This window comes from Pygoscelis adeliae, unplaced genomic scaffold (genome assembly GCF_000699105.1).
Source record: "Pygoscelis adeliae isolate BGI_AS28 unplaced genomic scaffold, ASM69910v1 Scaffold457, whole genome shotgun sequence".
In the NCBI taxonomy this organism is placed as follows: Eukaryota; Metazoa; Chordata; class Aves; order Sphenisciformes; family Spheniscidae; genus Pygoscelis; species Pygoscelis adeliae.
In genome coordinates this window covers 113,479-130,514 of record NW_008825153.1, presented here as the reverse complement: position 1 = coordinate 130,514, position 17,036 = coordinate 113,479, and the positions used below count along the sequence as shown (strand labels likewise).

Here is a 17,036-nt window from a genome sequence, read left to right as displayed (position 1 = left end):
AAGTGGTGACTGATCTGTTAATGAAGGGATGTGTATTGTTTCTGGTGCTAGCAGAGGAGTGAATTTGATAATCCCAGGAAACCACACCTGGATTCTTACATAAGTAATGAGAAGCCTTCTGGGTTATTTCACACGTGAAGATTTTGCCGCAAGTTGTTACTGCTCTAAACCACGGAAAACCTGAGTACTGATGCTGCAGGAGTCACGAATACTCAAGTTGGTACCTTACACACTTCTCCGTGGATTTTTAATGGAATTTCCTAGATTGAAACAACCACAAGCAGCTATTACGCTTCTGCTTCATGTTGTCTGATCTACGGCTGGCGTTTGAGCTCAAAAATACAGTACAGCAGCAGCAGACCATTTGCTCTGTTTGCTTTCTGTTTAAAGGAAGCAGTAGGATATAGTTTAATTCTAATACATAGCGTTTTCCAGAGAGCTGCAACATGTAGGAACAGCTCCTGTGCTGTATTCCCCTCTTCGGCAAGCTGTGTGGTATGGTCATGAAGCAAAATGTATATAGGTGAAATGCATGCACTGTATTCGCTTTAGATGCATGCAACTCATCCACATGTGATCACAAAGGTGGTTTAAGTGGTAGAAACTCCATTTTATAGGTGTTTGCTCAAATAAATGTGGTTAGGTGATTTGCTTCAATGTCTGTTTTGAAACGGAGGTTCTTCCCTGCAATGAAGATCTGTTCTCACTTTCCCAGCAGTGCCCATTTGGCCTCTCAAATTCCCACCCAGCTGATTTGTAGGAAAGGTGGAACTTTGCATAGGAAATCAGAAACATAGGAAAATGCAACTGATTTTAAGATTTTATTCAGTAATCAGGGCTAGGAAGTACAGCAAATGGTGAACCAGCATGAGAAGAAGACAGTCAGAATTCACGGACTCCTGATAGTGGGGGGGTGGGTTTTTTTCGGTTTTTAGATTGTTTAAAAAAAGTTACCGGTTTAAATGTGCTGTGCTTCCTTGGTCAAATAGCCTGTAAATTTGTTTAACTGTCAATTTGATAGAGCTGATGGCTAATTTGTGCTCTCTCTTTCTTTCAGTGCTTGCACCTCCTCCACCGTTGCCACCACCAATACAGGGATATGCCTTTAAACCCCCTCCTCGACCAGATTTTGGCACTTCTGGGAGAACAATCAAATTGCAGGCCAACTTCTTTGAAATGGACATTCCTAAAATAGATATCTACCATTACGAATTGGATATAAAGCCAGAAAAATGCCCTAGAAGAGTTAACAGGTAATACTATGCTTTGCTTTTCCTCAGTTTATTTACATTCTTTTTTTCCTTTGAAAATGCTGGAGCTGTGTGACGGCTTGGGGGATGTGTCTGTCTTTAGTCATTGTTTGTACTGATAGCTTCCAACTTTGCATATCCATCAATAGGCATTTTTTTTTTCTCCCAGTCTTTCTGTACCAATCCAAGATTTCAGTGCTAATTATCCCTTATTTTGATTGAACTTAAGATGTCAGCATCTTAAGATGCTGCTGATCAAAGCCACTGGTGACAGATGGATAAACTGTATTAATTCTAGTGGAGCTAGGTCAGTATAAACCAACTTAATAAATATGATTCTTAGTATTGCTTGGTTAGATGTTGGAGTGCAATTGGCTGACAAGTCCTTCAGCAGGGAGTTGGTGTTACCAGCTTGTTTTCCCACTTTCCCCTACTGACAAGGGGAGGCAAAACCCATTTGTTTGTGCTGCTGCAAGAGGATCGTGGAGGGACTAAATTAGGTAAGAAATTATCCTTCATCACTAGATTCTATATAAGGGAAAGATATGCTCCTGAACCAGATAGCAAGGTGAAAACATGGATCAGTTGGCCAAGGAAACAAGCAATTAAGTCTTGCATTTTGCGTATGTGCCCTATTAGTCACAGTGTGGCAACCTCATTGACTTGAAAAAGAGTGGTGTTGCCAGAAGTGAAACTTGAGAACAAGACTTGGCACTAACTGGAAACCACAAGTGTTATCATCGTAACTACCTACATCTTGACTGTAGAGGATCGGAATGGCATGTTTATATATTCAAGAGCAAAACCTTTCCTTACTAAAAAAGGTCACATGGGTGGAATATGCAGTCATGACCATGAACAAACTGCAGAGTCAAAAAAGCCACCTGAAAGCTGAAGTTTTCTTAACGTGAATTAATAAACTGGAGTGCATTATCCATTGTTATACTAAAGAGTCGATAATGATAGCATTTTCATAAAGCATCCTCACTACGCTTTGCTATCCTGTTTTTTTCCTGTGGTGATCTATTATAAATTTAGTTTTTAAGCTAGTCAAGAATTGAATTTCACTTTAAAAGCAAACACTGTTGTAAGTGTATTAAGCTGAACTCTCTTCTTGCCCAAGGGCAACCTTGCTGATTTCACTGAGATAGTCTTACTGCATTGGAGCACTGAAGAAAATTTTCAGCAGTCACTTTTTTCATAGTGGGAGCTGTGAGAGCTTTGCTTTCATTAACCGATATCCCTGCCACCAGCTCCAACCCCGACAGCTGGTATGCTGCCAACTGATGCAGATTCCCATGCCTCTGTAGCTCCTCTGGGAGCTGAGTGCTGCACAGCTCCTGTATGTAGTAGTTCTGTGTGATAACCTCTGTTACAGTCCAGCATGTGGGTGCTTGCTCATCAATGGCAGAGAGCATAATTATTGAATAATAAAGCAATTTTTCTCACTGAGAAGGCAGATTATATTCAGTAGCAAGTTCTTTCTCCACTGGCAGCTTCCGACCTGCTCTGCTTTGTCAGGTTAGTCACTCCCTCTGTTGTGGTAACAGGAGCAAGTATGAGTCTACATAGATGAAATGCCTTTTGCAGTAAACAAGGATTTCATAAATGCATTCGACAGTGGTATGGTGCATGTTTCTCAGTGCAGTGTGGGAAGAATACAAATTGGATTCACTTAATGAAGTGTATGTTTTATTTCTTTTGAGTGCTTATTCCTACATGCGTTATCCTGTGTAGATGTACGTGCACTCACCCATGCCTGGGTTTTTGAGCCGTGACCTTTCAGTCCTACATGTATACCTATATTTTTGTGTGTACTTATATATATGTGTGTATATATATAGGATTATGCAGGATGCACATGTAGTCCAATTCTAAATGATAGGGTTTTTTTCAGCTGGCTTACACATTTCTAGTATTTTGGTTATATAATTCAGATGTATATTTATAGTAAATAGCTTTTATCATTACTTTATATGTTGTAACCTCTAGAAAGGATAGAGGGAGATTTTATTTTCATGTATGCTACTCCCTCATCTGTCCCGGCTTCATTCTTCAGTTTTATTCTAGGACTTACTGTTGCTTGGACTATGACCCTGCAGACCAACTGCAGGGATGTGTACAGTGTACATGCAAGTTCCATGCTGATGAGACGTGAGCTGGAGCAGGACTGGAAAACGCACAGCTGAGACAACGTGCTGCTGTGCCAAATTAATTCAGTCTGGCTACATGTTGCAGGAAGCCCAGATCTATTTGAATAGTTAGATAGGGAGAGTGGGCAATGTGAGTTTGGTTCTGCGCTGTGGATGCACTTGGTTTATTTCATGAGGACAGCTAGGACTTGTACAAGGTTCAAGATGAACTCTGCTTGCAGTCGCTGGCCCCAGGTTCTTGGTGTGCTTGCATGATCTCGGTAGAATAGTAGTCCCAAAGGGCTGAAGTTAGTGAATTGGTAAATAACTCTTCTTTTAAATTCACGTGGAGAAAATAACTTACTTTTCATTAAGATGTCTCCACCCACAGCTGCAAAGCACCATCACTAAATGTGGTTTGAAGCTTGAAAATCTTAATTAAGTGGAAGTGTTCATTTTTATATAAAGTAGTTCACAATCGGAAGAACTTGCTCAGTAAGAGAATGGGTTTTCCATTGCTCAGTCTTTAACTCAAGGTTGAAAAATACCTCCTTCCTCCCACCCTCCAAATTACGTACTTGTTCAGTCAGACATTGCAGACCTGAGGCAGAAATTACTGGTCAAGTTTTATTCATACTTCTCACGAGGTCAGGCAAGTTTCTTTCAATGCTCACATCTTGTCTTAAAGCCTTGGGACACAGCAAAGAAGTTGTTAATTAAAACAGTCTTCATTCTTTCCTTGAATGAATTCAGAGTTTCATCTCAGAATTTTGCATTGCTGTAGTACCTAACTGCATGCTGGGTTAATTGCCTTTCCAAGTCAAGGTGTATGAAATAGTCATCTGCGGTCTCTCTGAGCTGCTAGTTGACAACGGTACTGAAGAAAGAGCATGCTGTGGTTTCCTTTCTGTGTCAGTTTAACTTCTTAATGCCCTTGTGCCCCAAGCTGTATGTTAAGGATCTTGTAGGCAGCGTATTGCAGACCACTGATGGATTTCAGATTTTACAGCCTTGTGATACAGATAGCCTGAAGGATGTCTCTTTGGGACGTTTGGACCAAAGAAAGACCTTTGACATCAAAGGGTGTTGTTATTCCAACAGACCTCTCATCAGCTGGTGAATTGCTTTGCATGACCAGTGTGTAAACACTGTGGTTTGACAAGAACTTTGTGAGTAGTTACCTCATTCATACAAATGTGCAACCTAATTCCAGCTATGCTTAAATGAATATGTATTTTTAATATGCATGGGTCCCAGTAAATGTGCTTATCCAGTTTTGTTGGATGGATCCCAGTTTTGTTTCATACATGAAAAAATTACATTTGAAAGTAATATTTCTGTGAGATGCAAAAAGTTTGCATATCGCTGTCATCATAGAACTATTGTCTTTACAGTAAGGCTGTAAGCGTCAATAGTGATGATTTTTTTTTTTTTTTTTGAAAGCTGCTCAGGCTGCTGAGCTGTTGGTCCATGGTCCCCCGCAGAAAGGACTGTAGGACAGGGGAGCAGAAGCCCCAGGAGAATACCAAGCACCTCTCGTTTTGAGCTTGAGAGAGCATGAGCCTTTTGCTTTACCACTTTCAGTAGATCACAGAAAAGAGGAAGGAAAATTTCAGTCTGAAAAACCTAAAAATAGCTGCTTTAAGAAAACAGTTTAGTCTGTGAAAAGGTTGCTTTAATTCAGATCAGTCAAACAAATCTTGCCTTTAATACCCAACAGTGGACAACCCTTTCATTTACCTAATGCCTCTATTCATAAATATTAGTGTTAGTGTTCATTTGCTACTTAACATCAAAAGTAAAAAGTTGAACTAACGTAATCTTTTTGTATTTTCAGAGAAATAGTGGAGCATATGGTTCAGCACTTTAAAACCCAGATTTTTGGGGATCGCAAACCAGTGTTTGATGGAAGAAAAAACCTTTATACAGCTATGCCGCTTCCCATTGGGAGAGATAAAGTAAGTTTTAAATAGAGAAGTTTCTAATTGGAGATTTTAATGTAATATTTTCAGAGCCTTTCTAATAACTGGTAGGAACTGATTTTATATTTCTGGAGCAGATATCTCCTTCTGTTGCCACTTTGCTCAGGGTGAGGTTTGTCAGGACAGAAGTGTGAGCTTGTTGCCATCAAAATGGGTCACTCCCCTTTCCATATCCCTTTTTTCGTCCCTCTCTTTCTCCCCACTCGCATGGTTTCTGCTGGTTTGGTGAGCTGGATCAACTGCCCAAGACAGTGGACAAGCTCCATACTGGCACTAGGGAGAAAGTGAAAGCATAGCTGAGTTTGGGAGAGGGGAGCGGAAGCACCCCTCTGGGCAGCAGCAAGCTGTTGTGTCAGCTCATTAATCTCATCAAAGACTCTCACTATCCACTAGCTAGAAGGAACTCCTCCAACCCTCTGTTGGTGGTATGGAACCTCTTTCCTAATCCTTTACGATGTGAGAGCCAAATTAATTTAAACTGCACAGGTTAAGACCTGCTAGCTTAGCCCTTCATGCAATTGAAAAGGACTTGCGTGTTCTGTTTGCCAGCTCTGTACGTGGGGCGGTGACCTCTTTGGTCACTCTGGTTGTAGCTGCGAAGTGTACCCACCTCTGTGCCCATTGACTGGTGAAGCAGAAGGGACTGTGTTGGAACATGCTAACACAAAAACCCTATAAAATAACAGCCTACGCTTCTGTGGTCTAATATCAGATTGAATTTTCTGTGGCCTTTTTTATTTAGATGATGAACACTTGAGGATACAGTCATTCTCATTACTCACTTACACTATGGTAGATCCCAAAGGCCGTTGTACCCTTCTGCTGTGGGTGCAAGGTGAGGCATGCACAGTTACAGGGGAAGACTGTCCGATCCTGCAGAAGTTGATTACAACCTAACTAGAAAAAAGTAAAATATAAGCGGGAAAAGGAAATACAGAGAAATGTGAAAACTTGCTTATGTGATAAAACTGGGAACAGAGCTTAGGTCTTCCTAAATTGAGTAGCAGTGTGCTACAAAATAGTTCATGCTGTCCTTTGCTGTCTCATATTGTATGCCTATGCAGTGCTTGACACAGTTAATAGTTCTACCTGAATCAAGCTCTTAATCGCATGTGTGTAATTTTAAAGGTCATGCAGTAAAGGTCAGTCTCTACTCCAGTCTTAATTATTTTTTCATTAACTGATAAGCTAATGTCTAGGAAACTGTAAAGGAATAATTTAAAAGTATTAAGATATTTTTTTTTTTTCACTTTCACATATAGTATTCCAGTTCCTACAGATTTGACATGCAAGATTGCAAAGTATTTGCTAAAGGTGGCATGATACTTGATGAGTGTCTCCTAGGGGTTTAAACAAGTCCTCTGGATGCACGCAGAGTTACCTTATAACTATAATACGTTCCAAGCTGTGGATGGCTGACAATATATTTTATGACAAATATGAAGTTCTGCATTTAATAAGTAAAGGTAAATGAAAAATGGTTTGTCTATGGAGGATAAACAAACTGGGATCAAATTAATACTTGAATCTAATGAGACTTTGTGGGATGCAAGTTGACCCTACTCTGATTGGGTCATGAGATGACCTCCTCCTTCTATTCAGTCAGCAGGCGTTCAGACACAGAAGGAACAGGACTCGATTCTTGAGGCTTTAGATTTTAAAGACCACGTATACTAAATCGTACATGGTAAAAATGAAGTCTAGTGACAGTGTGTGAGCAGGAAATGCTTTTGCCCGATGCCTTCGTGTCTGTGCAAATGAATGTTGTAACCTACACCTGGGAAAAGGCTGACTTTAGTGATTTTGTTAACCATTTTGGGTGGGACAGAATTATCTAGCCGGAGCGGTGATCATTTGCAAAAGGTAGTCACAGAGGAGAGTGTTCTTAGTGGAGGTTAGCACAAGATGGTTCAGATAGTTCCATCTGTGGCTCACGTTTAGGCTCGCTTTTAATAAATTCATATTTTTTTTCCCTATTGCCATGGGATATAGGACTTTGTCGGTTGTTCTGTCATACATATATTAATATTATTACCCTGGAGGAAAGAGTTAATAGAGATAAATCTTCAGCTGGTTTAAATCGGATGTGGGGAAATTTAGCTTAATGAGGGAAATTTTTTACATGGCGCTAAATTGGTTTAAGCATGGTTTAAACCGGTATAAAGCTTGTAGGCATTAGGACTTTTCTCTAGCAAAATTAGATTAGGTTTCTTTGGGGTTTTTTTTGGCTGTTCTGCACATAATAAATGTAGCAAGTTTACTGCACATCTGATCACGTTTGGGACCATATTGAAAAGATTCATGAACATACAGTGATTAATAGATGATCCTTAATCTAAGTAGAAGAAGCCCTTGATTTACTTGCAGTGTGCATCGGTAGTGGAAGAACTGATGCTAAACAGAAGGCTGACACCAAATTGCCAACATTTTTTTCCCCTCCTGTTGCTTTTTAACTTAATTAATGCACTCTGTCCTCATCTCTTGTGGGTGGTGGTTGTTCTGGGGCTGGATTTTGTTTTTTGTCCTTGCTGACAACCCTGCTTTTTATAACTTTTTCTATTATAGAAATACTTTTATGCTTGGCCTTCATTGTTATCGTACCTATTTTCATTCCTTCCTTATCGTACCTTATTTTCACTCTTTAATTCCTTCATTTCTTTAGACCTTTCAGAACAAATATGGAATATGTAAATATTAGCAGAATATTTTCTTAGTTTTTACTTGTACACATCATGAAGAAAGAAGTGTATAGGACATTGTCAAGGTATGAAGATATCAATAGTCTCCTCTTTCCTCATAGGTTCTAACAGCAAGCCCAGGTCACGTCTAACTGTGGCTTTGTACTCAACTGCTGCGTTACTTGTGTATTTCCCTAAAATGTCCTTCTACGATTAAGAGCTAGAAATAAATTTTAACCGAACTTGAAAGTTTTCTCACCTAGCAAGATTCAAGAACAACTGATATATCTTAACATAGATCTTAAGCAGTCTTTAATTAGAAAAACAGTAATTATGAGTGACCCAAGCTGCAGTTTGATACAGAAATCCTGCTGCTGTTCCCTTTTTCAGAAGGAAAGTGTTAAACCTGTCTATGGCCACGATCTTACTCCTCTTGACTTTGTCTATTTGAAGCACTGCTAATGCCATGATAGAAGCAGACCTCTTTCTTACATCCATAGCTTGAGATTTCCAAACAAGTCCATGGGAGGTAGGCACCCAAATACTTGTTTGGAAACTGCGCGTTTGTTTTCCTCTCAATTGCTGGGAAGGAAAAGCTCTTAGATTAATGTAGAAAAGGTACATTGTATGCTGAAAACATGATAAAATAATCACGTAGTGATGCATGTATTTTATAGAGAAAAAGGAATACTAAGAATTCCTCAGAAAACATGGAGAATAATAAGTTTTATTATTTTTAAACAGTGATATATGCTGATTTGCATGAGTCAGACTACATTGGCTACAAGACCTATTCTTTTTAAGAACAGCTTTCAAATTTTTCACAGACTTAATGATTTTTCACATTCCTACAGTAACAACCCTTTCATTTAGTTCCTTTAGCTGCAAAATTATGTCAACTGTGTTGCAATTTAGCAGTGGGTCTAGTAGGTAGTAGGTTAGTGACTGAGATTGTAAATTTTTTATTTGGGGATAGACTACACCTGGTGAAACTGTAGGAAATCAAACATTAAATTCGGCTTTAGAGTTTATTCCTAATAGTAAATTACATGGTAAAATTCCCATTTAAAACTGCTTTGTCTTGAAATTTTTCTTATTTTGCTTACTCTGTCAAACATGAGCGTGTTCATTTGCCCTTAAAAATATAGAGTGGGATAAATAAAGTATTACTGAGAGATTTAAATTCTGATTTGCAGTGCCTAAAAGTATATGTGATCTTGTGGATGTGGATTAAGGACACATTTTTTGGTCCTAATGTATTTTTATGATTTTTTTTTTTAAACAAACTCTTCAGTAGCATGTAATTCAGGTGAGATATTAAAGGGAGAAAACCTGGAAAGCTGGATTTAAACCTTACTTATTCGAACAGTGACTCTAATTCAACTGTTTTGATGTAGGGTTAGACCCAACAGCAAAATTCAGTGGTGTGAATTCACTGTCACAGCTTTGCTAAATGTAATAGGTATTTGCAGTCTAGCAATTGGAATAGAAATTCTTCAGTCCTGGGTCTTTTATTTCTACCAGGGACACAGATACTGCAACACAAGTAGTCCCGTTCTTCAACTTTTTCCGTTTCATCATGGTGAAGGAGCTCTGTAAATTGAAACCAGGAGGGGAAAAAAATAAAATGAAATCTTTTTTTAGATTAAGGGTACCAAAGTTGTTAATAATCAGATGAGTTGTGTATTTACAGTATCGGGAACAATAAGAAATTACAAAACTTGATTTGGAGGAGGAGAGAAGTTTAAAGGAAAATGCAGTTCAGGTGCGACAGACGTCTTCCATCCTCTGTAAATGAGATGTAAGCTGAAGACCTTTTGATGGCTTGGTGGAAAAAAAGGCTTTGTAGAAAGCTTCCAACCTGTGTCAGCTGAAAACCTGTACCTTTATTTGTGCAGCTCTTCAGCAGAATTAACCCTCTAGGCCAGATTCAGACCAGCAACCCTGCAATTACAGATTCCAGTTCCTGTTGCTTTCCCATGGCCATACAGCTCCTTCCTCTGCTCGAGTCTCCTAGTGAATGATGTTTGTACTAGAGGAGAGATGCGGCTGTAATATTAATTTTGACTGCCTACTATAAATTGTCTACTCAGTTTTTTGGCGTACAGGAAGGCTTATTATTTGTGTTTTATCTTTCCTTCCTATTTTTTGACTGAAGAAGCTAACTGCCACAAAAGACCAGATGATTGCATATATTAGCTCACTGTTACCCATGTATTATTTTTGCTAGCCCACTAATTACAGTTTGTCTGTTAAGTGGATGCCTTTTATATTTAAATTGTAAGCTCCCTAGGACAGGAAAATGCAATGTTTTTGTTTATATCCAGCACAAAGGATACTCTGATCTTGTTACTTCTTGTAGTCACTCCCAGAACTGCTAATCGTTTCAGACAAGCCTTAATTTTTGTCAGTTTAAGAACTTCTGTGCTCAGGCTTTCTTTGTTTTAATAAAGAGGAGAAATCAGCATTACAAGTTAATTACAAGTAATTGGCTAAAGTAATTCACCATAATGTAGTTTGCCAGTGGTTTTTTAGACAAAAAATTTGAAGTAGGGCATAACATGTCAAAGGAGTGCCCCTGTTCCCTGCCTGATAGCATCACTAGTACTTGGGGGTCATCATTTATTCTTTCTTTGGTATTTAAAAATAAGAGGTTTTTGGGTTGGTGGGTTTTGTGGGGTTTTTTTGTTTTGTTTGTGGGGTGGTGGTGTTTGGTTTTTTTCCTTTCAAAGCTCCTTGTGGATCTTGTTTTCTCTCATTTGATCTATGTCTACAGTAATAGTATATAAAGCGCTCTGGCGCTCTAGAGAGCGAATACCAGAAATTGATGAATCTTGGCAGGTAGTGACAGACTACTTTTTATTTTAGGCATGCAGGAGATGATGTGAGCGGTGATGCATTAGTATGTGTTAGGTATCTGAAATCAGGTTGTTGGATCTTCACGGAGACCTCCCTGTTGATATGCAAGCACTTCCAAACTATAAAGTTGCCTCAAAGAGGAAGATAGATGCCAGTTGGGAAGCACGCCAGCTTTCTGAAATACACCTTTGGAAAGATCTAGCTGTAAAAAGAGGCTGTACCTAATGTGTGTTGTTTCTTCATCATTGCTTTTTGTCTCTTCCCATGCTTAATAGTGCTGTTCAGAGGAATCCATCGTCTCTTCCAAGCCCCTTCCATTTTCCCCTTTAAATGGAAAGAATCATCTTGGTTTGTTGTTTGGCATTGTTGCAGGTGGAGCTGGAGGTCACGCTGCCAGGAGAAGGAAAGGACAGAATATTTAAGGTGGCTATAAAGTGGATGTCCTGTGTGAGTTTGCAGGCTTTACATGATGCTCTTTCTGGTCGGCTGCCAAGTGTCCCGTTTGAAACCATCCAGGCACTGGATGTAGTGATGAGGCACTTGCCTTCCATGAGGTGAGGGGAAGACCTTGACGTTGTTTAGGAGGTTGCATTGTTATTTGAATTGTTTCAGTGGCTTTTTGGGTAGGATGTGCTTTCACAGCTCAACCAAAATAATAGCTATCTAGCAGATGGCATGCTCAGGCAAGAGGCAATACGGTGCTTTTCTGCTCATTTTTTTTTAGTAGCTGCAAGCCTGGATGCAAGTCCGTTGCCCTACTGGTCTTCAGACTCGCTCCATGTTTGCGTGCTCTCAGGTCAGGGGTGCCCTGCCATGTCACTTTTACCCCGTTTCTCTGTAGCCTCAGAGAAGGAAGCCCTTCCAGAGTGGAAAGTAGTTGGAGGTTGGTAGACATGTAAGGGTGGTTTTAAAACTTGTTACCCTGTTCCTGTGTGTCCTTGGGCAGACGTTTATTGCCAATTTTGTGTAAAAGAGACTGTGCTAGGGGGACATTAATGTCACCCAGAATAGCTGTTTTTATAGAAAAGAAAAACTTGAAAATTATTTTGTTTTTTCCAAGCAAGTGGGATCTACAGCATTTGTAGTCAAACCCAAGAGATACTGGGTTTAATTCTGCTGCCATGAAACAAGTCACTTAAGACCACTGTTCAAATTACATTCAATTGGAAAATAAAGAACAAAGCTTAGTAGGGCTGAACTTTCCCATTTTGAAGGGCTAAACAGGGAAAATGAGTTAAATTTATGTAAATATCTTTAAATAGCCTTATATAACATTGACTTTATCCTCACATTAAGGATAAAAAACAAAAAATATCACTTTAGTCAGGTTTTGCAACACAGAAAACAACTGAGACTAGTTAGTCACACATCTTTGTTCAGAGAAACATATTAGCACTGGTTTTGATTAGTTTGATATTAAGTGTGCAGTACTGAATTATGAAGATGAAAGATGCATCAAAAATATTTGTTAGATCAGTCATTCACCCACGCAAAGTTTCCATGGATTTCAGAGGAAGCTATGCACAAGTAAGGGGAGAGATTATTACGTTGTTGTTTTAATAGCAGAGATTTTTAATTATTTTCTTACTGAAGCGTAGCTGAATTTTTAAGAGTACAAAAAAATTATTAATGCTTTTTGTTCGAATTAGTAGGTATATTAAGGAGTATACTGAAAATAAATTTAAACAAACACGAGTAGTAGCCAGTTTCTTATTGTAACTAGCTGGATTTTGAGAGGTGTAACCTGAGTCCTGACAGGAATCTCAGCTACTGGTAATTTGAAACACTTGACACTTCTGTGCTTTTGTGAATAGGAATTTTCATGAGTTATGGCTTTATTGCAATTTTTTTTTTGCTTTAGTTTTATGATCTGAATTTATTTTCTTTATTGCAGATATACTCCTGTGGGGCGATCTTTTTTTACAGCATCAGAAGGGTGCTCAAATCCATTGGGTGGTGGCAGAGAAGTTTGGTTTGGCTTCCATCAGTCAGTCAGACCTTCGTTATGGAAAATGATGTTAAATATTGATGGTAGGTCCTATAAAAATAATTTCTTGTTCCTTCTTTCTCTTTCAGTGGAAAGGCAAAAGTTTTGTTCCATTCGTTGGATTTCTTAAAAATTTCCTCAGTATTGTTGTAATATAACATTAACGTTTTTGTCTACAGTATCTGCAACCGCATTTTACAAAGCACAGCCAGTTATCGAGTTTGTATGTGAAGTTTTGGACTTCAAAAGTATTGACGAACAACAAAAACCTCTGACAGATTCCCAAAGGGTAAAGTTTACCAAAGAAATAAAAGGTAATGATTAAATTACATAAAACTGCTTTATTCTGTCTGATGTGTTGCCACTACACGTTCAAAATATTTTCTATAGCAGTTGCCTTATTGGGAGACAGATTATCACAACGAACAGTGCACATACAGTTTTTGAGCAGAACTAAGAGGCAAGAATCATTTTACTACTTACATATATTTCAAGACTTTCAGAAATCTTCTGATCAATTTTGTGTTTCAGTCTACTTGTCCTTTTTCTTACTACGTCGGTTAATCTCTGTAGCTTGACAGAGTCACTTTGTGAATATAAGCAAAGTTGGGTCAGTTCAGGTAAGTATGTGGCTTCAGATTTGATGAATCGCTACTATAAAAAGCAAAGCGAGTTTTGGAGTGTTTTTTGTTTGTTTGGTTTTGTTTTGTTTTTGAACCAGCCACATATAGAGCTCAGGTATGCACATAAGTAAACTATCACATATTCAGGAATCTGTAGTAATTATAGATGCGTGCGCATTTTGTCTGTGGCAAATACAGGGTAGTTTAATTAGCTTTGCCTTTAATGAAAGTGCTTTAGTGAAACCATGAAGGTGATATGTTTTACTCTAAGTGATGGGATGAACTAAAACTTTCTAGCAGATGGATGGTAATTTATTTTAGTGAGATTAGTTACTGGCTCGTGACTTGTGCAAGCTTCTCCTTGTTTAAGTGTAGGTTCTCTTGACATACCTTCATTTTTTTTTTTTTTTTTTGTGCCTCACCACCACCCAGTCACTCGATCAAGTGGCATGTCGAAGTTTCTGGTGCGTGTTGGCATCTGAGAGCATCTCAGTGTAGAGGTACTACTGAGATCTTTTCAGCATATAGAGCAGCATCCCTTATTATGTCAGTCTCCTTAAAAACAATTTCTCTTCCCAAATGAATATTCCTTTATTGTATTTAGAAGTTATATTTGCTGTCGTGTTTTACTCTTCTTAAAGGACACCCATCTTTCGAGTAAAGATGAGTTAACAGTTAGAAATACAAAAATTTCATATTCTTCACTTTTGAAACATATTGGTAGTGCCAGTCCCAGTTCCATGACAAAGATACTCCAGTTCCTAATCCAATAATTTCAAAATGTTTACAAAGGCTGGGATTTCATGGTGGGGTGTGGTTTTTGTTTTGTTTTTCTTAAATTACCTGATCTTAAATTTTTCTCATTACTGGTGTCAAGATTTTCATATTCCAGATTTTACTAATAATTTAGCAATGTGTTTTTGCATGTTTAGATATATTTCATACATATACTCTCCTGGAAGTAAATTACAGTTATTTTAATATGTAATGACTGAATCAGAGTAGGAGGAAGGAATCTTACTGTTTGTGTTCAGTGAAGGTTTCTTCTGGAAAATTGAGGTCCTTCCTTCATGATATGCTTGATGGAAAGCAAGCGAGTTAACAAAGAAAAACAAACTCCATAAATCTATCATGCAGCTTCCCTGTTTCCACAAAATCATCTTTGCCCAGCTAGATGTTAGAAAGAAAAGTATAAATAAATCCTGAGTTTGTACTGGTTGTAAGTGTTTTGAAAAAATAATCAGGCGCTGAATTGCCATCTGCTTTTGTCATTTTTTCCATGAGGGTTTTCATTCTTCAGATAGAAGTCATCTCAAATTTGCAGCAAAGCTAGCTGTAAATTGAGGTAACAGTTTATCTTTTAATGAAAACACTGTGATACAGATTTTGGAGGTATTCATGAAAACTTGATATTTATTGAAGGTTTCATAATAGATGGCACTTTGAGCCATAACAAATTACATGGAAAGATTAGTACGTTATTTGGCAAGTTATTAGTGCCTTTGACAGATAGGGGAAATATATGTAATGTTACTCAGCAGCAGCCTGAGTTTATACACACGTGCAGATATATAAGGAATTTCTGTCTACAGCCCCCTCTTTCCTATTCCCACACATTCAACTTCCTATCTCTAATAGCCCACCTACATCTGTTTCTGCCTAAGCATGAAAGTAATATAAATGAAAATGCTGCATTCAAGCTTATATTTGTGGGCGGTGGTAAATTAGAAACAATTCTATATGGGTAGCTGTGTTGTGCTGGTTTGGAGTGGATAATTTATTCTTCTAGAAGTTTTTGGCTTTCAGGTGGGCTTGGCTTTTGTGCCAGTGGGGTTTGCAACAGATGTTTGTCTTCACGAAGAATAAAGCCCCGTGGCCTCATTCCCATGGGCTCCTACAGGCTGTATGGGTATTTTCCCAGCCCCCCGATTCATTAGTTCGGGGTTGGTTGCAATAGTTGGAGGTTTCACAGACACCATATGTTTAGACATAAAGTATAAACAAGCTTTTTGTTTCAAGGAGGTTGCGTGCCCTTTTTGTCCTTCCACCATCCTGGACTTCCTTAGAGGTACAGAATTGGAATTCACAGAATGCGTTCAGCTTTGTCTGTGAACTCTTGGGGCTTTGGGGTTTCGTCTTGTCTCTAAAATTCTTTGTTGAACTTTGGCTGAAGCTCAGGGGTTTTGAATTTTAAGACTGTGAATTGTTTTTTTGAGTTCTGTCTGGGATACCCTTTGGTGCTCTGAGAACGTGCTAAATAGTGAATAGCTTTACTGCACAGTTTAAGTGGTCTTGTGTAGCAATTCAGGGGGCTGACACCTTGATTTTGAAGAAACAGTGATACGTGTTTTCCAATTTTTAGGTCTAAAGGTGGAGATAACACACTGTGGACAAATGAAAAGAAAGTACAGAGTGTGCAATGTCACCAGACGACCAGCAAGTCACCAAACGTAAAGTATTTTGCATCTTTTTAAGCGTATGTTTAATCTCAGGCTGGAAAAGTATCTTGCCTGCACTGACATAGGAAAAGTCATCTTGAAAAATTATGCTTTCTTTGATCAATATATTTAAAATACACCTCAAAGTATTTTCCTAATTTTGCTGTTCTTTTTGTTCTATTTTTATTCTATAATGAATGTCATGGCATTTGAACCGATCACTTTGTTTTAAATCTGTGGTGGTGTGGTTTTTTTTGGTTTTGGGTTTGTTTTTTTTTTCATTTATGGATTTCTTCAACGTTGGAAGAACAGGGTGCCCTATTGGTAGCACGATGTTTCCCAGAACTGTTGAGTAGAAAAGTAGTGCCAATTGGGATCAGCTTTCTAATCTTGCTTATTGCCAATCTGTTTTTCTTCTGGAAAAAATGTTTATTTTTAATCACTAACCAGAGTTTTGCAGATAACTTGAATATGGAGGTATTTATTCCCATTTTTAAGAAAGTAATATAAGGAACAAAACTGATACCAGCTTTTACAAGAAGATAACTGATCAATATCTAAATCTGGTATTTAATTGTTTGGGTTTTGTTTCGTGCTCTTCCAGTGATGTATCATATTAATGAAAAGACAATATTTGTGCCACCTTGATGTAAGTATGTGCCAATGTGTGTGCATTTCTAACATACAGAAAGAGCGAAACGCATTTCTGAAACAATAATTGGTTTTGCAACTCTCATAGTAGGCTTGCTATTTTCTGTGCATGGCATATCATAAAATGTAGTACTGTGAGTATCCCAAATGAGCAGAAAACGTTAGTCTTTGTCTCTAAGGCACCCGCTCTTAGGAAACTTAATTTATAGCTTCAGGTATCAAGAATGTTAGAGAAGTAGCCTTCTGTGGTACTACTGGAAGACACACGGTAGTGGCAATGATGGAATCTTAATTATAGAAGTACACTTGCATCATTTCAGCAAGATAGGTTCAATCTCCAGTAAGCTTAACTTGTGCCAAGAAGCGTATTGAGCAAGTTTGGGAAAGTATTCTACATGAAGTAATGGCTCGTTTTCATATTTGATTTCCAATAGAT

At 38.3% G+C, this 17,036-nt stretch overlaps 1 protein-coding gene across 1 annotated transcript in view; it reads left to right on the top strand.

Annotated features, from left to right (window-relative positions):
- The first annotated feature begins 1,062 nt into the window (after nucleotides 1-1,062).
- Nucleotides 1,063-17,036, top strand: part of AGO2 (argonaute RISC catalytic component 2) — a 35,543-nt gene continuing 19,569 nt past the window's right edge. Inside the window, exons 1-7 of the mRNA XM_009328419.1 lie at nucleotides 1,063-1,253; nucleotides 5,220-5,340; nucleotides 11,274-11,455; nucleotides 12,796-12,932; nucleotides 13,068-13,202; nucleotides 15,874-15,961; nucleotides 17,035-17,036. The exon at nucleotides 17,035-17,036 is cut by the window's right edge and continues 149 nt beyond it. Coding sequence (XP_009326694.1) covers nucleotides 1,177-1,253; nucleotides 5,220-5,340; nucleotides 11,274-11,455; nucleotides 12,796-12,932; nucleotides 13,068-13,202; nucleotides 15,874-15,961; nucleotides 17,035-17,036 — 742 coding nt within the window. The 5' untranslated portion in view covers nucleotides 1,063-1,176. The remainder of the gene's footprint in view (nucleotides 1,254-5,219; nucleotides 5,341-11,273; nucleotides 11,456-12,795; nucleotides 12,933-13,067; nucleotides 13,203-15,873; nucleotides 15,962-17,034) is intronic.